The sequence below is a fragment of the Arvicanthis niloticus genome, chromosome 4, assembly GCF_011762505.2.
Source record: "Arvicanthis niloticus isolate mArvNil1 chromosome 4, mArvNil1.pat.X, whole genome shotgun sequence".
Taxonomy (NCBI): domain Eukaryota; kingdom Metazoa; phylum Chordata; class Mammalia; order Rodentia; family Muridae; genus Arvicanthis; species Arvicanthis niloticus.
The window spans coordinates 40,792,932-40,814,744 of record NC_047661.1 but is presented as its reverse complement, the minus strand read 5'-3'; the positions used below and the strand labels follow the sequence as shown (position 1 = coordinate 40,814,744).

Genomic DNA, 21,813 nt, shown 5'->3' with positions numbered 1-21,813 from the left:
TTATCAGTTTTAATCTTTATTTTCTGCAGATTTAACAAGCTTCTCCTAAAGTCAATCTGTAATATGCTCTTTCTCTTTACCAGTGAAGTATTTTCTTGTATTATGTACTTACATCTGTTCCTAAAAACTTGTATACAATTATCAAATTGAATAATTTACCATCATAAGATTGGTTGTAATTTTAAAATTTTATGATCAATTTTTCTATAATAGGGATAATTTTAGTTACTCTTTTCCAATATTTATCTCTCTTTTTGGAAAATTTTGCCTAGCATCCTAAGAATAACACAAAGTTACCACGCCTAAAATCATGGACATTCCTATTCCATCAGATTCTGAATCTTGATGGATGGACTCTTGGTTTTAAGTCACAGTAACTAACTTGTACATGCTTAGAAAGAATGAGGTGAGTATGTCTCATAAGAGCAGAGTCTTACAAAACTCAAAGCAGTAGAAACCAGAGGCTTGTTCTCTCTCCCTCTCTTACCTTTTTCTTTTTCATATGTATATGTCCTTTTTTTTTTTTTTTTTTTTTTTTCTGGCTAGCTGCAGGGGATTAGTCTGATGGTGTTTGTCTTCAAATGATAAATTCTGTACTCTCAGATCTGGTTGCTCCAAGACAAGCAAATCCTCGCATATACCAGCCTTTGTTGTGGAACCTTTGCCCCCCAAGTTATCCATGATTGGTTAATAAAGATGACTGCAGCCTATAGGTGGGCAAAAGGGAGTTATGCCGGGCTTCGGTCCACAATTGGGCTCTCAGGTAGGGACCATGATGGAAAGAAGGGAGGAGGAAGAAGGAGGAAGTCGCCATGGGATAAGTGGATCTTGAATGCACAGCCACGAGGACCCGTCTGTGGAGTAGGATTGGCCGAGGCAGAACATAGCAAGTGATATCTTGGGGTTATTGATAGGGAAGTAGACAAAAATATCATAGAGGGTTGATATCTGCCCAGCTCTAGTGCTTTTAAGCTGATTATAAATATAAAAGTTTTTGTGTCTTTTATTTGGGAACTATATGGTATAAGTAGGTTTATAAAACCCCAAAATAATATTTGCCACAACAGGTAACTTCCCTTGAACTTGGCTATATATTAGAGTAAGATATTTCAATCATGGTTCCCAATCTGATTACTATAGTTTCAACCACTAACTGGTATTTACCTTCAGTGCAGAAAACACTGTTTAATTATAGTTCAACCAAACGATGTTGAAATGAGGTTCACAGTTCAAGCAGGCTGCCTGGGGTAGGGAGCAGCTCCCTCACTTTACGTGACTTGCTCATGACTTTCAAAAGGCAGTTCAACAACAGTGTGACAAATGTGTGTATGGAACATGCAGCTCAGGAAACTACAGACCACTTGGTTGTGGCGTGTGTGACGCATATAAGTTTCCTGAGGATCCTCTAACTTAACTGGAATTCTCTGGAAGCAGAACCTGAGAAAGAATTTCAATGTGTTCCAGTAGCACTGAAAGCCCATAAAAAAAAACAAAACAACAACAACAAAAAAAAAAAACCCTAGCACTCAACACCCAAAAGAACAGATCTGCCTCTGGGTGGAGGCTTGCCATTATCTCCTCCCTTACAAACTGATCCAGGTGCTCAGGTCAATTGTCGGGCTAAGGGACCAACCTTCAGGAGGATGAATTCACCCAATACCAAGGAAGAAATGGGAGAAATAGTTACACTATCACCCCAGACAATGTACTTTTCTTTTTCTGAACTCCTCCCTCCAGCAGTTGCTTACAGAGCTGAAGCCATGCAGCTTCCTAATTGGCCCGACTTTCCCAATTACTCAGAAACAGCTATCTTTTCCTTCCTTCCTTCCTTCCTTCCTTCCTTCCTTCCTTCCTTCCTTCCTTCCTTCCTTCCTTCATTTATTTATTTCTCTCTGTTTTCTACACATTCCCCCTCACTTCTTTTCTAAAGCCCTCCCTACTGCCCTTATACTATGTAGTGGCTTGTCTGCTGTGGCTGCTTGCTAAACTTCCATGCCTAACTCAAAAAGGCATGCCTTTCTGTCTTATTCTCTGTCTCCCTACCCTAGGCAGCTGCCAAGATTGACAAGTCTCCTGCCTTAGGGTTTTTCTCTTAAATTCTAATAAAATTGTCCTTAAGCTTTCTTTCGAGAGGCTGGTCCTTATGTTCTTTTACTAATAATGAAACTACAATCTTCTGTGGGGACCCTGATTCCTTAGTAACATAAAGAGACTCTGGAAGAACTCTTCTAAATGTCCAGTGACACGTGCATGCTACTTTCAGATGTCACACTCTTAAGAAACAACTAAAAATGGAAAGAAATAAGCAGAAGAAAGGGATGAGTGGAGTTGTAAATATAAAGTCCATCCAGAGCCTGGTATGCAAAGATTCTCTGCACAGTCACCTACTGTATTAGTTAGGGCTCTCTAGAGTCACAGAACTTATAGAATGTCTCTATATATTAAGGGAACTTATTGTAATGATAGTCTGTAGTTCAACTAACCCAACAACGGGCAGCTATGGATGGGAAGTCCAAACATCTAGTAGTTGCCCAGTCCTACGAGGCTAGTTGTTTCAGCTGGTCTTCTATATAAGCTAGAATCCTCAAGAAGTAGGTTCCAACAGATGTTCTGGCAAGTAAGTACAAGCAGGTGAAGAAGAGTTATCTTCCTTCTTCTTTCAATGTTTTTATGTAGGCCTCCAGCAGAAGCGTGATCCAGATTAAAGTTGTGTACCACCATACCTGTATCTTGAACTTGCTTTGTCCCAGGATGGCCTTGAACTCAAAGATCTGCCTGCTTCAGTCTCCAGAGATTAAAGGTGAGTACTACCTTGCCTGGGCCTAAGCTTTTCATGGCCACCATGCCTCAAGATCTCCAGGTCAAAAGCCTATGTCTTCCAGTATCAAAATTTGGATCATAGGTGTGCCCTCCAATTCTGGATTGTAGTTCATTCCAGATGTAGCCACACCTACCCTTAAAATAACAGGGTGGGATCTTGGCAGTTTTACAGCAGTCAGCCATTGAAAGAGTTCCTAACTTCTGGAAAGTACTACCCAACAACTGAAGACGATTTCTTTTTCTCACTTTTAGCAGTTGGCAAACACAGTTACTGAGGGAGGTGGGTGGGACGGTATATTCAGAGAACCAAAGCATTTAGCTGCACTTTGCATTAGTATGCTCTCTATCAAAATAGTGAAAGCAAGGTTTGAAAATTATGTGACAAGAAAGAGGTGGGAGGGGGAGAGCCTTACAGTCAACCTCCCACCCCCTATTTATACTTCCTACTCTTTCAAATTTCTTACAGCTGGAACTCAGGCAGGGAAAAAGAAGGGACTCATAAACTTCCACATAAGTGTGTGGGAGTTTGTGTTCATTTGTGCTGTTGTCGTTACTTTTGTTTTGAGACAGTCTCATTCCATACCTCTGACTGGGTTCCAAGTCATGGCACGCCTCCTTCTTCAGCCATCTGAGCACTGAGGTTACAAACATGAGCCACCACTAGATAAACATGTACCGAGCACCTATCGTGTAACTCGAGTTGTGCTATTAAGAATCAAAAGAAATGCAAAATAGTGGTCCTATCCTAAGTCAGATATATGTCAGCAAGAAGGCAGATGTACACCTATGGGGGAAAATATCAGACATTGAGCGAGTGTCTCATACAGAGGATTACAGATGAAAGATTTTCAGCTCTAGAGAAATACTCGCACTATAACTTGAGCAATGGTGCTTAATGTCACTTGGTGAATCGGGTTTGAAAAAATTCCCATCCAACGTTGGTTGGGCTCTCCCACAAGTTTTGAACCGCCACTTGCCCAGCACATTTTACAGACAGGACAGATTGTAGGTAGAGAGTTGCTTAGTGTCCAGCTTTCTTTTTCACTGGTCTGAGGAGTACCTTCTCATGCCAGAGACTAGAACAGCAGCTCTCAGCCTAAGGGTTGAGATCCCTTTGAGGGTTGAACACCTCTTTCTCCCTGGTCACATATCAGGTATATTCCATATCAGATATTTGCATTATGATTCATAACAGTAGCACAATTACAGTTGTGAAGCATCAATGAAAATAATTTTATGGTTACCACAACATAAACATAGCATTAGGAAGGTTGAAAACTACTGCATTTGAACATAAGGTTAAGGCTCCACGCAGGTACTATCTTGACCTCTCTACATCCCACAAGTTGTGTAGGTGTTGTCCTCAGCAATGTTTGGTTTAAATTAAGGCTCACGAGCTGAGAAGAAGCCTATGTCCTATACTGCCTGGATAGCCCTGAGATGTTGGGTAGAAACAAATACAACTGACAAAAAGTGAAAGAAAGAAAGAAAGAGAGAGAGAGAGAGAAACGGAGGGAGGGAGGGAGGGAGGGAGGGAGGGAGGGAGGGAGGGAGGGAGGGAGGGAGGGAGAAAGGAAGGAAGGAAGGAAGGAAGGAAGGAAGGAAGGAAGAAAGATAAGAAGTGGATATTAAATGATTTCTAATGACATTCTATAGATTGGTGCCTTGTCCGGGTGACATCAGAGAGGCTTCCTCTAGCAGCAGATGGGAGCAGGTGCAGAGATGCACAAGCAGACGATACACAGAGAATCCATATTTGAGGTCTCCATTGGGTCCCTCTCCTGGGAAATAGGGGAATCCAACAGAAGAGGGGGAGGAAAGACTGTATGAGTCAAAGGGGATGGAGGACAGCAGAAGAACATGGCCTACCAAGTCAACTAAGCAGGGCTCACATGGCCTCACAGAGACTGAAGTGGCCAGCATGAGGTCTGCATGGAGCTGCACCAGGTCCTCTGTGTCTACGTTATGGCTGTTAGCTTTGTGTTTTTGTGGGACTCCTAACAGTGGGAGTGGGTGTATCGCTGACTCTCTTGTCTGCTCTTCGGACTCTTTTCCTCCTATTAGGTTACCTTGTCCAGCCTTGATATGAGAGCTTTTGCCTTGTCTTGTTGTGTCTTATTTTGTCCTGTTTAGCTGTTATCTCTTGGAGATATGGTTGTTGTTGTTGTTGTTGTTGTTGTTGTTGTTGTTGTTGTTAAGGGAAACAGAGGGGGAGTAGACCTGGAGGTTCATTGGAGAAAGTGGAGAGGAGCTGGGAAGGGCAGAGGGAGGGAAAATTGTGGTTGGGATGTATTGTATGAGAGAAGTTAAGAAAGAAAGAAGAAAGAAAGAAAGAAAGAAAGAAAGAAAGAAAGAAAGAAAGAAAGAAAGAGCGAGCCAGGCAGCGGTGGCAAACGTCTTTAATCTCAGCACTTGGGAGGCAGAGGCAGGCAGATTTCTGAGTTCCAGGACAGCCTGGTCTACATAGTGAGTTCCAGGACAGCCAGGGCTACACTGAGAAACCCTGTCTCGAAACAAACAAACAAACAAAACCAAAAAACAAAAGAGAGAGAGAGAGAGAGAGAGAGAGAGAGAGAGAGAGAGAGAGAGAGAGAACACTCCCACTGATGCTAAGAGGGGTAGAAAGAGATCACAACAGCAAATTGTCCTGAGTAGCACAAAGACTAAAAGAAATATCAATTATATTGTGTTGCTATGCAGCAAATTTTATTATGCAAGGATGGGAAGGGAAAGGCCACTTTCGTTTCCCTGGCACAAATGGGTATTGTTCTGTAAACCCATGGCAGGACTGGACACACCGCCAGAGAACAAGTACACAAAGTTGTTATGGAAACTAGAATGCTTCCACACAGACATTTACAGAGAATTTTCAGGACCACCTCATTCAACAGCATCAAGTTCCTTTGCTTCGCTGTCCACCGCGCACCCGAATGAAGCCTGGATTCTGGTGGGCTCTTTGACCAGCTTTTCTTGAGTGATAAATTCAAAAGTTAGGAGATGGCAATTACAACACCAAGTGTCACTTATGTGTATGATCTACGTGTCAGAAGCCTGCTCACACTTGCCTCTGCCTTTGTCAGGTGAGCTGGTTTCTGTAATCTGAGAACCAGGTGGCTATCGTGATTGTGTTGAGAGAAACATTTCCTCCGACAGAGCCACTGTCTAGACTGTCCCATACTGGGATACCAACCTTGGATGTGTCTCTTTATGGTCTTTTAAGTCACTGTGGAGAATAGACAATGACAGCTGCCTCTGGCCATCAATTTTGTCCTCAATTGTGAATTGGAAATTTTTCCCAGCTATCTTTAAAAACGGTTTTGTTTGGCTTGCTTTTGAGATGCACAATGAGGATTTTCATAGCTTTTGAAGGATCTTTTGAAGCGTTCGATGTTGAAGCACATACGTCGGTGGGAGCCATCAAGCAGATGGTAAAGGTATGTGTTTCCTCAAGGGTCACTAAGATGTATTTAGGTTTAATTATGCCTTACAATTGAAGATCTGCAGAGGATAGAGATATGATTGGGTACATTTTTAACACAAGGAACAAAGAGGTTTTAGAAAATACCACTATTTGTTTGCATACTTTGCATATTTGTTTGCATAGGTTGATAAGAATGTGGTATATTTGGGGATCTTAGATAAGAAAACAAACTGAGGCAGTAAATTCTTGATGGAGGGTGGGGGAGCAGTTGTTAAGTTTCACTTCTCTTTAGTGAATTCATGGGTTGTACCTGGACCAGATAGCTTACTGCAATTATTCATAAAAGGACAAAAAATATAACACTAACTTTAGTACCTACAAAGTGTGCTAGTTGTCTGACAAATGCTTTGTTTGGTAAGCAAACAGATATGAAGGATTTTGGAGACATAAAAGATATCAGTGAAACTGTGGGCATCGATTTTATTTGGTATTCAGAGAAAACCCAGAGAGGGCATTAGATCACACTGCCAGAATAAGAAACAGTCATGAAATATTTAATTTAAAAGTGGTCACTCTCATTTATTAAGGAGTATATCTCTTTTTTTTTTGCTTTGTTTTATTTTGTTAAGATGAGGTCTCACAAAATTATTTTTAAAAATTATGAAAATAAAAAAAAATAAAAAGCAAAAAAGATGAGGTCTCACTATATAGCTCTGATGGCAGACCAGGCTGGCCTCAAACTCACAGTGCCTGCCTCTGCCTCCTAAGTGCTGGGATTAACAGCATGTGTCACCATGCCCAGCTTTATTGAGTATTTCCTGAGGATTGTTAGCATTTGGTAGATTATTGCAATCTAGATCTCACACAGGAGATAATACCCAATATGTGTCATGGATCTATGTGGAAGTGTGATAAAGTCTCTTAGAATGTTGTTAAATGCATAAAATATGACAGATAAAAATAGAACCACATAAAACACATACAGAGAGAGAGAGAGAGAGAGAGAGAGAGAGAGAGAGAGGATGCAAAGAGGAGAAAGAGAGAGAGAACCATAGAGGGCAAGGTGATACACACTTATAATTCTAGCACTATGGACTCTAAAGCAGGAGGGATGAGAGATGGGGGCCAGCCTGGGCTACAGAGAAAGGGATTCTCTCAAAGAAAACATGAAAAAAAAGATGAATTGGATTTAAATATAATCTTCAAATAATAAAAATCAAATTTATGATACAGTGATATGGGGTATGGGGTTTTATTAACATTAGTTAACAGGTTCTAACAATGCACTTAACAACTTTCAAATTAGTGATAAGTATACATGATATTCTGAAATATCTGTAACAACTGTAACATAAACTGCAAGTAAATGTAATTTGCAATTAGCAACAAAGACATAGCTACAGATAGTGAGTCAATTAAACAAAATTAATGAGGGGAAATCTCAATTTCACTTAGAGTTAACAAAAATAAAGCTGTAGGGATAGAATGCACTGCTTACAGATGACCTGAGTTTGTGAATCGGAGAGTTTAGTGGTTAAGCAATGACTGTTCTTTCTAGAGGACCTGGGTTCAATTCCCGATACTCACATGAGAGCTGTAATTCCAGTTTCAGGCTCTCCAATGCCCATTTCTAGCCTCCCCAAGTTCCAAGCACATGTGTGGTAGACAGACAAGCATGCAAGCAAAGCACTCACGCACATAAAATGTAAATATACATTTTTAAAATGAAGTTGTAGGGTTTTTCCCCATCTAAAATCTATTTATAAGCTTATGGGAACAATAGGACCATAGTTAAGAACCCTATCCAGTCTTCCTTCCCTTTGTTCTAAAACAATTATAAATGCTGTCTGGGAAAGGAGGAAAGAAGGGAGGAAAAGAGGGGAGGAGAGAAAAGGTGGAGGGAGCACTGCCCGATAAGGAAGAGACAGGCGGTTTTCATGATGTCATTGCTTTTTAAGGATTATTTCCACGTTCCTCTTTCTGAAGACAAACAAGGCAGGTGGTATCTTGAGCTGATGTATGCTGGAGCTGCCCTAAGGAACAGCTGGAGTCTGTCGGATGTTGGAATATCTTTCTGTTCAACCCTCAAATGCTTTGTTAAGGTATGATAGACTAATGTTTGTCCAAGATGTCTCTCTCATTTGGAGGGAAGTTGTGAATGGCTCAACTAAGTAATTTCACAACTTAGTAAAAGCTTTTCAGCCAGGTGGTGGTGGTGCACGCCTTAATCCCAGCACTTGGGAGGCAGAGGCAGGTGGATTTCTGATTTCGAGGCCAGCCTGGTCTACAGAGTGAGTTCCAGGACAGCCAGGGCTACACAGAGAAACCCTGTCTCGAAAAACCAAAAAAAAAAAAAAAAAAAAAAAGACACTGAATGTGGATTCTGAGGATCATCATCTGTAAGCAGTACATTCTATTAACCTCTGAGCCATCTTTTCAGCCCCCCAAAGATCTATTTTTAATTATATGTATGCGTGTACATGTGTATGAGTGCAGTTACCATCAGAAGCCAGGGCCATTGGATCTCCCAAGAGCTGGAGTTAGACACAGTTGTCAGCTGCCTTGCATGAGCACTGAGAACCTAACCTAGGTCATCTACAGGAGTAGTACACACTCTTAACCACTGCACCATCTCACCAGCCTTCCCTGTCTTGTGGCCTCTTCAGTGGACACATGGTCTTATGCAGGCTTCATGCTTGTAAAGGCCAGTAAGATACAGATGCACTATTTCCCCATCCCCTGCCCTTCCATCTTTCTTTCTTGCCTCATCCCTTGCCATCTGCCCCATCCCATCATCACAAGACTCACCATAGACCAGAAAGTCTAAGGGTTGGCTCTTAAATATCTGTACAGAATGGAGTTGACGAGGTCACTTCCTGGGTCATAAGGATTAGGGGCAGTGGTGTGATGAGGATGAAACTCTAAGTAATAATAAGAATGATGACGAAGCATCTGTACTGGCTCGTTTTATGTTAACTTGACACAAGGTAAATTATCTGGAAAGAGGGATCTTCAAATGAGAAAATTACCCTATCAGACTAGCTTGTGGGCAAGACTGAGGGGTATGCTTTTGATTGATAATTGGTGTAGGAGAACCCATCCCACAGGAGGTAGTACCACACTTGGGTTGGTTCTACAAGAACAGAGACTATTGGATTATATCCTGCAGTGATACACTGTGATATTGAAGGATGAGCTGAAATAAACTCTTTCCCCTGCAAGTTGCCTTTGGTCATTGTGTTTAACACAATAAAACCCCTAAAACAGTGTCTATATCCAAGTCATACAAAGTGGCCATCTAAAGCAAGGAATAGACTTTAGTGGCAAAACAGTTTCTTTGAGAGAATCAGGACAGAGCACAGCCATCATTGGCATGCTGATCTATCTACACAGGGTTTCATCACAAACTTTATGGAAAGTTTACAGATTTTATTCTTCTTCATTCTGTGACTGGAGTCACATCTAGAGTTTGTTATTACAAACTTTAAGAAGGAAAATGGTGTCTTTAATCTGAAGAAAAAGAATTGCTGCCGGGCGGTGGTGGCGCACGCCTTTAATCCCAGCACTTGGGAGGCAGAGGCAGGCAGATTTCTGAGTTTGAGGCCAGCCTGGTCTACAGCGTGAGTTCCAGGACAGCCAGGGCTACACAGAGAAAGAAACACTGTCTCAAAAAACAAAACAAAACGAACAAACAAACAAAAAAAAAACCCAAAAAACAGAAACTCACACTTTATGGGAAGTTTACAGATTTTATTCTTCTTCATTCTGTGACTGGAGTCACATCTAGAGTTTGTTATCACAAACTTTAAGAAGAAAAATGGTGTCTTTAATCTGAAGAAAAAGAATTACTTAATTCTTGTTGGTTTTTATTTCAATTAGATGGTTAAGCAGGCTATTCCTAAAATCCACAGTATTTACTGTATGTAACTTACAATAATAAAAACTCTCCACCGAAAAAAGATTGCATGCCCTAAAGAATGCAGCTATGCATTTGATCTATCTCAGGTAACCAGAGGCTGCTTTGCAACACATTATTGCTTTATTGCATAATTGTATACATACAGATGTAAATAATGTCCCTGTTCTGCAACATTTAATTAATGTTGCTGTGTGCAAGTTAGTTCTGCCTTCTGAGAATATAGGAAAGCGTCTCAACTTACTTTAGCATAAGTAAGAAATATGACAAAAGCCAGAAACTCGTGCTGAATTCAAAAGGTTACCAAATGAGTAGTTTTTTTTTTTTTTTTTTTTTTTTTTTTCATTTAAAACATGTACAAGTAGGGACGCAGAGGCAGGTGGCTCTCTATAAGTTCAAGGACAGCCTGGTTTACAGAGCAAGTTCCAGGACAGCCAGGACTATACAAAGAAACCCTGTCTCAACAAAGAAAAACAAAACAAAATAAACACACAAAAAACACAAAACAAAAAAAAGTACAAGTTGAAATTAAACCCAGGTAGGTGTTTCCTTTTTTTTTTCTTTTTCCTTTTTTTTTTTTTTTTTTTTTTTTTTTTGTTCGTTTTTTGAGACAGGGTTTCTCTGTGTAGTCCTGGCTGTCCTGGAACTCACTCTGTAGACCAGGCTGGCCTCAAATTCAGAAATCCACCTGCCTCTGCCTCCCAAGTGCTGGGGTTAAAGGTGTGTGCCACCACTGCATTTTTAAAAAAAAGATTTATTTATTTTATGTATATAAGTATATTGTAGCCATCTTCAGACACACCAGAAGAGGGCATCAGATCCCATTACAGATGGTTGTGAGCCACCATGTAGTTGCTGGGAATTGAACTCAGGACTCTGGAAAAGTAGCCAGTGCTCTTAACCGCTGAGCCATCTCTCCAACCCCAGGTAGTTGTTTCTTATTGTGCTTATATTTTTGTGTAGTTCATGAAGTATTGTTTATGTGATAAAGAGATCTTGGGTAAATATTTAGGTGATGTACTGTTAAATACATTTAAATATTTCCTAGTATTTGTGCCCATGAAAGCATCGAGAGCCAAGGTCGAAGGTTAATAAGAAGGCATATGACCACTGCAGGATGCTGAAGGTTTTCAGGGCCTGGATTCTCTCCTCTAACCCCAAGGCAACATGCTTCTCGGTGTTCTTGGCTTTTTCTCTTTCTACAACCCTGTCCTTAGTTACAAGCAGCAGAAACAAACCACAGAAAATTAAAACGGAAAAGAAACCTGTTCAAAGCCCATTAGATAGTCGTCAATCTCTTGAGGAAGAACAGAAAGTGAGGATCTGCACTTACATAGCAGAAAATGGTGTCTAAATCTGGCCATAGAACTAGTTCTGAGAGTCCACTCCAGGCTTTGAACATTTTTTTGTTTTTAAATATTTGTTTTTGTTTTTATTTTTGTGTATGTGTGTCTCGGTGCCCTGAAAAAAAGAAAAGGGCACTGGATCCCCTAGTGCTGCAGTTCTAAGTGGTTGTAAGCTGCCATGTGGGTGCTGGGACCTGAACCAGGTTCTCTGCAAGGTCAGAAAGTGCTCTTAACAGCTGAGCATGGGCACAGCCATCATTTCCTCCTTACAGCAGGCACTGGACAGGCTAGCAGCCTTGTGACCAGGCCAGGATGCTTCTGAACCACCATCACTAGGATGATAACCCCAAGGTCTGCCGGTATTTCTTAGTTTCTAATTTTTTTTTAAAATCTTTTACAAATTTTATTGCCATATACAAAAAATAGGTACCTTTCCCCTTTTATTACTCTTAAGAACTGACTTTTACAAATGACATTAATTTGTCATGCTAGTATGAGGAGCTGAGTTCAGATCTACAGACTCATACAAAAAGCCACATTCAACAGTGCATGCTGCCAATCCCAGCATCAAAAAGGAGACAGGAGGATCTCTGGGGCTTAATGGCCATCCGGTATCACTTAACTGGCAAGTTATTGATTCAGTGAGAAACTGGCTCAAAAAATTGCAGTGGAGAGTGATAGAGGGAGACACTTTATGCTGACCTCTGGCTAGTTTATATACATGTACTTACAAACACACACACACACAAGCTCACAAATACATACTACTGCATATACCACACATTACTTGGAGGGTGAGAATGGGGAGAAACTGAAGATAATAATTTAATAATAAAAACGCATCCCCCAAAGCAAGCAAGTGAAGATGCACACTGAAAAACTCAACCATTCTTTTTAGGCAAAAGTGTATGTGCTAGTATTAGTTTACAAAAATAAGTTAGTCCTTTTGTATAAACATTTTCACAGTTTGAAAAGGGAATCAGTTTTCACACTGTCTTTCAAAGTGTGGAACACCACAACACCGATCATCAATCATCCTTCCGTACCCTGCTGCTCAGAAGATATTTTCAGGGTGAATCTGTTCCGAATCTGTTTCCTTTGCCTTTTCTTTTCCAAAGCAGGACTTTGTATCCTGTGTTTTCTGCTTTTTCTTCAGGCAGCTAGAGGATTCGGGCCACCCACCTTCTTTTTTTTTTTTTTTTCCTTCTCCTCCTCAGTTCAGGGTTCGGAACCAAGCCTTGCTCCTCCTTGAGTTGCTTGATACTTTGTTTCTCATTCACTGAGACCAGCTGGCCTGCCTCCACTGCCTTCACAAAGGCCACTGTTCTGGGAGAAGGCTTGTCCAACACTATAGTGTTCTGAACTATGAACATGAGAGGAATTCCAGGAGTTTTCTTGACTTTCACAGATAAGTTCTGATCCTGTATGGCCACAAAATAATGGTGAGGGTTCCCCTCATCCACCATGGACAGGAGACATTCCGATCCATGCACTGTGCTCTTGAAATGAGGAAAGTTTCGAACCTGGCATTTCTGTGCAGTCAGTTTTGCTCTGTATAATTCCTTTCCCAGTGTTTCTAACGCCTTTAACATACATGGTGCACAGCTGGGTCTCTCCCATGAGGTAGCGGGGCAGGGGGCAGCTGGTCCCGCAGCTGGATGCGACCCCGCAGCGCTGCCTGGCAGAAAGTGCGGTCTAGAAGGATCTGGTAGGGCTCACGGACTCCAAAATTGTTGCAGAAAAAGCCAAGACGCTTCTTGGCGTGTTTCTGCCTGGTGATCTTCATGCCTGCTTAAGCAAGCGGACCGACCGGTCCCAGCCTCACTTCCGCACTCCTAGACGTCTAGTCCTCGGAAAAAATGGTTTCTAATTTTTTAACAAAATGAAATATAATAAAACAAAACCATCATACCAAAGTTAGACAAAACAAGCCCAGAGTAAAATAAAAGAGCTTCAAGGGTAGGCACAAGAATCAGAGATGCCCTCTTTCACACATTCAGGACTCCCATAAAAGCACTAAACTGAAAGCTACAGCATATGCAGAGGACCTGGTGCAGTCCCGTGTAGGCCCTGCGATGGCTGCTTCAGTCTCTGAGTTCAGATGAGCTCTGCTCGGTTGTTTTAGAGAGAGAGCCTTGTTCTTCTGGCGTCCTCCATCCCCTCTGTCTCCACGATTCCCTCTAGCTCCTCTTCTGTGGGGTTCTTTGAACTCTCAGGGGAAGAATTTGATGGTAATGTCTCATTTAGAGCTCTCTCTCTCTCTCTCTCTCTCTCTCTCTCTCTCTCTCTCTCTGTGTGTGTGTGTGTGTGTGTGTGTGTGTGTGTGTGTGTGTGTGTATGTGTATGTGTATGTGTATGTGTGATGTCTGGCTGTAAATCTCTGTATTTGTTCCTGTCTTCTGGAAGAGGAAGCCGTTCTGATGCAGACTGAATAAGGGACCTATCTAGGAATGTAGCCACATATCATTAGGAGTCATTTTATTGTTATTTGTTTTAGATTAGTAGTATTTGATTTCTACCCTAGATTTCTGGATTATCTAGACTCTGGTTCCTTGGTTACCCTAACAATGCCAGATATGTACTCTACTGAGTGAAATGCTAAATCAAATCAGACATTGGTTGGTTACTCCCACCGTGTGTGCTGCCATGCCCTGGCATGTTTTGAAGGCAGGCAGATTGTAGATCCATGATTTTGTGCTTGACTTGATGTTTACTTTTCTCTCTTGCTAGCCCGTGGAGTACCTTTCTGTGTCACAGACACAGCCAGAACAAAGTTACAGAAAGAATTGAGTTGACCCAACTTCCAAGTACACCTTTTTCTGGACAGCTAGTGTCCCCCCCACCAAAAAAAAATGAAAGAAAGAAAGAAAGAAAGAAAGAAAGAAAGAAAGAAAGAAAGAAAGAAAGAAAGAGAGAGAGAGAGAAGGGAAAGAAAGAAAGAAAGAAAGAAAGAAAGAAAGAAAGAAAGAAAGAAAGTTTGTTTGATTTCTCAAGTGGACTTGAGTCCATTTAACAAAACAAGACATCACTTTGTTCACACTGGAACAGGAAGGGCAGGTTGCTGCTTCTTTGGTTTCTGCAAATTTTTTGAGGCAGAGTGATAGCAGAATCCAGATCCACGTCAACCTCCATTTGTGTTGTTTGTTTTTAATAAAATATTTTCCATTTCATTGCTAATGTACACGTATTATTTTTAGTGTGTTTACATCTACTTTTTGAAGACAAAGAAAGGAATTATCATCTTGAAATAGAATACATTTGTTTGGACTAAAGAGTTGGACCTTTGAGTTTTTCCTTTACCATAATGTACTGGTTTGTTTGTGGTTTTGTTTCCAAAGGGAAAAATCTAATCTATTTGTTGTTAGTGATTTCTTATTCATTTATTTACTTGTTTGTTTTCAACCCTGGGTGTTGGGACTTGATTCTAGAGCCTCTTCCGTACCAGGCAACCAAACGATTCATTACTAAGTTCCATTCCAAGTGAATGATTTGTTTTTTAATTTCCATAAAGGAGGGAAAAAAAATAAATCATGGTTGTATACATACAAGAGTAGATTTTGCCAGAGGTGCCCACTGTTTTTTGGTGCTTGTTGTCTGAAGAGGTTGAAAGACCTGCTGCTGTTCAGTGTGTAGTTCACTGTCTCTTGTAAGAAGAAGTTGTATGTATCATACTTTTTTAAAAACTTTATTTATTCTTTGTGAATCTCACATCATGCACCCAAATCCCACTCATCTCCTCCCCTCTCATATCCATCCTCCACCCTTGCAATCTCTGTCTCAAAAGAAAAGAAAACAATAAAAATAACAAAACAAACAAAAAGTATTTCAAGTGTGTCAGAATGTGTCACACAGTATGTTACTTTTGTCCAAACATCCTTACTTGCAAATATTTATTGCAGTGAGACATTGATCTGTTTCAAGGCCTCTGACTTCTGCTCTGCTACCAATACTGGATCCTCATTGGATATCCTGCTGTTGCCCTGTGTCATGGAGATCCTGTAGTTTTGGATTTGCAGGACTGGCCCCTTCATGCAGTCCAACAAGTGCATGAGGGTAAATGTTAGAGTGGAACAACTCAAAGCCCTGGATCTGGGACTGGGTAGTAGCTGAGTTGGTCATGTACCTACACAATCAGGACAAGCTTTCTAGCACTGCCTCTGCCAGTTCCCCCAAGTGCCACAGCTGGCAAGGGGTGGGGCCAGCTCTCATGCTTTCAAGTCCTCATGACCAGCTGTCTTGTCTGCTGCAGGTGGTGAGGGGCAGGAGAGGAGAGCATCTCTCCCATGCCCTGTTCCCCTAAGTGCTACAGCTAGCTTGGGGGTGGGGGGAGCTCTCCTGAGTGCCGAAGCTAGTGAGAGGCTTGGCCAACTCTGCCCAGCCCTTGGAAATCAACTTGGCCTCAGGTAGCAGGACGGACTAGGAATGTTTGCATGGCCTTGATGGTGACATGGGCCACGGACATCAACATAAATCCCTGCTGTTGCAAGGCCATGGACTATAGCTTGGCTCTCAGACGTAGACAAGCTGGGTCTTGGCTATGGCCTTGGGTGGTAGCTCAGTCTATTCACATCAGGCTGTTCCTCCCCTCCCTCTTGTCTCCAGTTCTTCCTCTCTTCATAGTGCTCAAACCGTTCCACTTCTCTTCTCTCCCATCTCTCCAGCACATACTTGCCCTTGCACATGGTAGTGGCATCCATGGCTGGCAAGCCACACAGCAGTGGGTACCTTCTGCCTGCCCATGCCAGCTGCCACATGGTAGCAGGTGAGCCTCTGGAAAACCTAGTCTTATATGCGTCCAACCATGATTTATTTATGGTTTTGTTTATCTAATAGCATCTGTCTCAGGGTTCTCATTGCTGTGAAAAGACACCGTGACCATGGCAACTCTTATAAGGGATACCATTTAATTGGGGCTGGCTTACAGTTTCAGAGGTTCAGCCCATTATCATCATGGCAGGTTGGGCATAACTAAACAACCTTAGTTCAGAATGCTTGAGGAGGAATATCATGTATGGAGACAGAAAGATGCCTTCGACTATAGACACTCTCTCTTTAAAAAAAATATTTATGTATTTGAGTGTGTGTGCACATGTGAGTACACACATACAGACATGCTATAGTGTGCATGTGGAGGTCAATAGACAACTGAAGGGAGTTGGTTTTCTCTTTGCATCATGTGTGTCCCAGGTATTAAACTCAGATCATTAGAGTTGGTGGTGTTTCTATCCACGGGCCCATTCTGTTGGCCCGTAAATTTCTTATCTTACAGAGAAATGCCTATTTTATGATGCGTCCTACTGTACTATTAAGTTAACAGGTACTATTAGTTGGCATCTGCAGGGGTGGCAGGCTATCTCTGCTACTGCAAGAGGCAAAAAGGTAGTTTGGTTCAACATGACTAAGTAGCCAGTGTTGGTTGAAACTTCAAGAATCTGAACCTGAGTAGTTTAGTGAAATTTTTTTCTGGTGATAAATAACTCAATCCCGTGTGTACAATAAAAAGGCATAGCTACACTAAAACTCTTTGTCAAAACACATGTGATACCTTCTATATACATGGGTTCTTTAAATCGGCTGCATGTGACGCCTTCCGTAGAGTTAGGTTCTATAGATTGGCAAGCTTGTGATAAGGGTCTAGGGGAGGATTCAGTATGGTCTCAGCCACACAGATAGCACAAAGGTCAACAGGTACTAACCACAACTATTCAGAACCTTTTGGGTGAAAGGGGATTGTACATCCCTCCCTTTGAGGGAACAATCCTGTGTGTTTAACATTCCTAGTTCTCCCACTGCTTCTCCATGAGCACAAGGGCTGCTGTGCCTCCCAAGGCATCTACATGCTCCTTTTCCACACAATCAAGGGCAGGACTCTGTTCAGCCACTACAGCTCATTACAGTCCAAACTCCTAAGTGAACACAAAGTTTATGAGACAGTGGACGTATGCTTACAATAGCACAATGGAAACTATCTTCTCTCTACATTAGAAATGAAATGAGCCTGGGATAAAAAAACTATTATACAAAGTTCAAGTACCGCACCCCCCCACCAAAAAAAAACAAACAAACAAATAAAACAAACAAAAGGAGCAGACTTGAAGGTGTTTGCAGAGACTTAAGAATCTACTTTCATAGGTAGCAATTTTTCTAGTCACTTTTGATTTTCATCTAAAGCTGTCAGCTGTTTTCCTGCCGTTCCCCCCCCCCCCTTGTTATTACTTGCTGCAGAGTTTCCTATATGTATGCACAGACTAGAGGCCTTTTTCTTTATAATCTTAGGATAATTAATATTCTGGCCTGCTTTTAATCTTACTCATCTAATATTATTATGTAGTAGTTTGCTGTTGAGATCAACTCAATTAACTGGGTAAGATCAGCTTAAGCCTCTACAGTTTTGTTTACATGTTGTTATCTGTTTATTTGCATTTCCATTGTCATTTGTTTGAATTTGTCGATAAATATAAATTAGAGAGGGCTAAAGGGAAATTGGGAGATTCTAAAGAAATAATAGTTCTGATGTTGTGTAAATTATAATTTTTCTTTCTCTTCCACTATCTTTAAAAAAAAAAAATGTATATGGGGTGAGAGAGGTGGCTCAGCAGGTAAGAGCACTGGCTGCTTTTCCAGAGGTCCTGAGTTCAGTTCCCAGTAAATAAAAATGCCAGCAGCCAATAGCTGGGGAAGAAAGACAGAGGTAGAATCTTAGAATGTCCTGGGCTTGGGACCAGGAGGAAAAAGGAGGAGATCCACCATGCAGGATCCATCCACAGAGCCCGCCATGGAGTAGAGAAGCAAGAAGAGTGGCCCAGAAACATGACCCAGATGGCTGACTAATTACAGTTACGACCGGCCAAGATGGAACATAGGAATTAGTAAGTAGTAACTCAGAATTATCTGCAAGAGGTAGACTCTAGCAGCAGGGAGGTTAGGCAGTTGCTCAGCTTTTGTGCTGCTTAAAGCATATTATAAACACTGAAGTGTGTGTGTGTGTGTGTGTGTGTGTGTGTTTCATTCAAGAACATTAATCATGTGAGGTAGGAAGTAACCCAGGCATACACACACCACCACTGCACCACATATGTGTGGGACCCACAGAGACTAGAAAAAGCCATCAGAGACCCCCAAACTGGATATACAGGTATTTGTGAACTGCCTGATATGTTGATATGTGTACTGGGAACTGAACTTGGGTCCTCTGGAAAAGCAACAAGCGCTCTTAAACACTTTTCCAGTTCCTCTTCACGGCCTTTTAATTACATTGTATAGTAATTTGTCTGACTATGAATATTTCTGGGATAAATTTGGCAGACACTTACCTGAGGGAGCCGAGGGGAAACATGAGTATTCTTACTGAGTGAGATTATTACAAGCTATGCTCAGAACACTCAGCCCACTGGGCACAGCTTGCTGGGCTGGCTTCCTGTGTAACAGAAGAAACCCTGAACTCATTCAAATGGTTTGAGTCAATAAAGTGCACCCTCAATCAAAACACTGGAAACTCATATTTCATCAGCAACACCATTCCTCTAATAATTCCTGAGATGTGTATATTACATTATGACCATGGTATCCGGGAAGAGGAATGGATTTAACATACTGTAAGTTTAGAGCAGGCTCCAGGAGGAACCAGAGAAGAATTTAGCTTTGGGTTGTCTTTTGAGACTGTTGTGTAGAAAATGTTCTATGTAGGTGAGGCTGGTGTTGAACTCCTGATCCTCCTGCCTCTACCTCCCAACCTCTTAAATCCTATAACTACAGGCAATATTTAGTAAGTGGCGGGGTTAGCTGAAATTGCCTGAAGGACTTGGAACCCAGATATTCACTTCTAAGAAAGCCTCTGTGGTGGAGACATTCTGGGGTAGTGCCATGCACTTGCATGTGCTCAGCCAACAGCAGGCCACTGAAGAAAAATGTTAACAGTCCTGCCACCATTGAAGGGGAAGTATAGCCGGTTTCACTTCTCTAGGCTGCTGGCAAGGTACTCCTCTTTCTCCGCCCCCTTCCTGGGCTTGGTTGATGCAACTGTTGCTGAGAGGATAACATTACCCAAACTTAACATTTTTACTTCTGATGTCTCAATTCTACTTGCTTTCCTATTTGGACTCTAAAATAAAGGGAATAAATGAAACTTAAAAAACAAACAAACTATATTAGGTAGTTCCATTTTACAGTGTTGGTATTTGGTATTCTGTGTTACAGCAATAGTAAATACAAGTGTCTAGTGTGTTCAATAAGAAGCAAACCACACAGACGAGGAAGAACACACACAGTAAGAAAACTATTCCACATGTTCTCACTTGGATCTAACCTCCAGAGAGAACCCCAGAAAAAGGACTTTTTTTAATTGGCCAAAGGTTAAATAAAAGCCTCTCTCCACATTAAGCACAGAATAGTGGAGGAGTTTTCTCTGTGCTGTTTCTCCTGTAAGCACATGACACAAGCAGGCAGCACTCCATTTCTGTATCTGAATCTGTAGAATAAATGCCAGAGCCCTGAGTCTTCATCCCTTGGCTCAAAGCAGGGACTGTGTTATGTCCTCAGGGCGAGGAATGAAACAAAGCCACAGAAGAAAACTGGCTTTATTTTTCCCCTCTTTGCACACACGTCATGGGAGGCAGAAATGACCAGAGTTCAGTGTCCCTAACAAACTAACCACAGTGAGTGTCTCCTTTTCTCTCCTGCAGAAAGAAGACAAGCCCACTTTTTATGTGTTCAATGCTGTGACCCAGGAGATGATGCCAATAATGGAGAACATGTCTATCCTGGATAAAACGGTGTCTGACCTGAGAAAGCTGGTAACTCTGAGATGTGGCTTCCCTGTGAGTGTCTACTGTCTCCGGACACCAGCGGGGCTGGAGATGTATGACTGCAACACCCTCAAGGATTACCAGGCCGACATCGGTACTGTTCACCACACTTCATGTCAGCCCCCACCTAGGACCAGGGCTCTTTAATACCAGGTTTTGCAGCTTTTCCAGAGGAAATGGAAACCTAGGTTTTTATATGCAGATCATTAGGCTTCTTTATTTACCCTAAAATAGCTAATACATCCTGTGATTTAACTATCAGAAGTATAAAAAGATGTATAGTGATAATGCTCCCTGGCCTCCTGGAACCCTAAGCACTCCATCTCTCCCTACAGGATTGCTATCAAGATTTAAAATCACAAATTACATCACACCAGGTAGAGCTGTTGAAAACTGAAACCTCAGGAGGCACCCTGAGGGTGTATGTAAATTATCAATACTCTGGCTCTTTCATCTTGGTCTGTAGAATAAGAAATAAAGGTCTCACAATTCTGCTTATTCTTCTATGTAATTTTAGAATTTTTATTTGGGTGTGCATATGTATATGTGAACGTATGCATATGTATATATGTACAGGTTCCTTTGGAAGCCAGAAGAGGGAGTCGGGTCCCCTAGAGTTGAGGTTACAAGTGGTTATGAGCTGCTCCACCTGAGTGCTGGGAACTGACCTCCAGGTTCTTTGGGAGAGCAGCCCCTATGCTCTGAGCTGCCGAGCCATCGCCAACTCTGCTCTGCTAATTCTTTTTCTTTTTCTTTTTTAAGATTTATTTATTTATTTTATGTATACGAGTACACCATTGCTCTCTGCAGACACACCAGAACAGGACATCAGATCCCATTACAGGTGGTTGTGAACCACCATGTGGTTGCTGGGAACTGAACTTAGGACCTCTGGAAGAGCAGTCAGTGCTCTTACCCACTGAGACATCTCTCCAACCCTCTGCTAATTCTTAAAGCAACATTTTGTGAATATCCTCAGGCTAGGAGGACAAAACTCAAGGACCATCATCTTTGTCTTCTAAAGTACCTTTCAAGCACATGCAGGAGTTCAGATGTTCTTCTTTCTTAATGCGGGTGGCAGCATTAAAATACAGTGTTCTGAAACTTGCTTTGTATAATCTTATTCTAAAATGTTGCCGATTATATTAAAACAACCTTTTTTAAGCAGTGCTGTGCAGGATAAAACACTGCCTTAGCTGACTGGAATTTGCCCAACTAAAAGACTACAACTTCTCTTTCAGTACCACGCATCCAAGTCGCATCTTCTGTGGCCAAATGTCAACAGGAAAAAGTACTAGATTTGTCTTACCTATGCTAGAAAGTGACTCAGACATTGAATTATTACCGAAAAGTGAATGAGTCCTTGCTGACGGCGAGGCCACCTCAGAGTGTGAGGGGCCTATAACATCTCCTGACAGATGCACAGAGCTTAAGCTAAGGAGTTTTGCTTTCTGAAACTGCTAAATCGACATTTATTGACATTTCTCCCCACTCTTACTTTGCTTA

At 41.6% G+C, this 21,813-nt stretch overlaps 1 protein-coding gene and 1 pseudogene across 2 annotated transcripts in view; one reads left to right on the top strand and one right to left on the bottom strand.

The window, feature by feature from the left end:
• The first annotated feature begins 5,598 nt into the window (after positions 1 to 5,598).
• Ankub1 (ankyrin repeat and ubiquitin domain containing 1) overlaps positions 5,599 to 21,813 on the top strand; it is a 31,818-nt gene continuing 15,603 nt past the window's right edge. Inside the window, exons 1-4 of one of the 2 annotated variants that reach the window (XM_034501300.2) lie at positions 5,599 to 5,900; positions 6,158 to 6,254; positions 8,200 to 8,343; positions 20,185 to 20,401. In XM_034501300.2, the coding sequence (XP_034357191.2) occupies positions 5,818 to 5,900; positions 6,158 to 6,254; positions 8,200 to 8,343; positions 20,185 to 20,401 (541 nt within the window). In that variant the 5' untranslated portion in view covers positions 5,599 to 5,817. Of the gene's footprint in view, positions 5,901 to 6,157; positions 6,255 to 8,199; positions 8,344 to 20,184; positions 20,402 to 21,813 lie in introns of those variants that run through there. The other variant, XM_076932412.1, reaches the window with a different exon arrangement.
• LOC117707777 (rRNA-processing protein UTP23 homolog pseudogene) lies at positions 12,438 to 13,334 on the bottom strand (annotated as a pseudogene).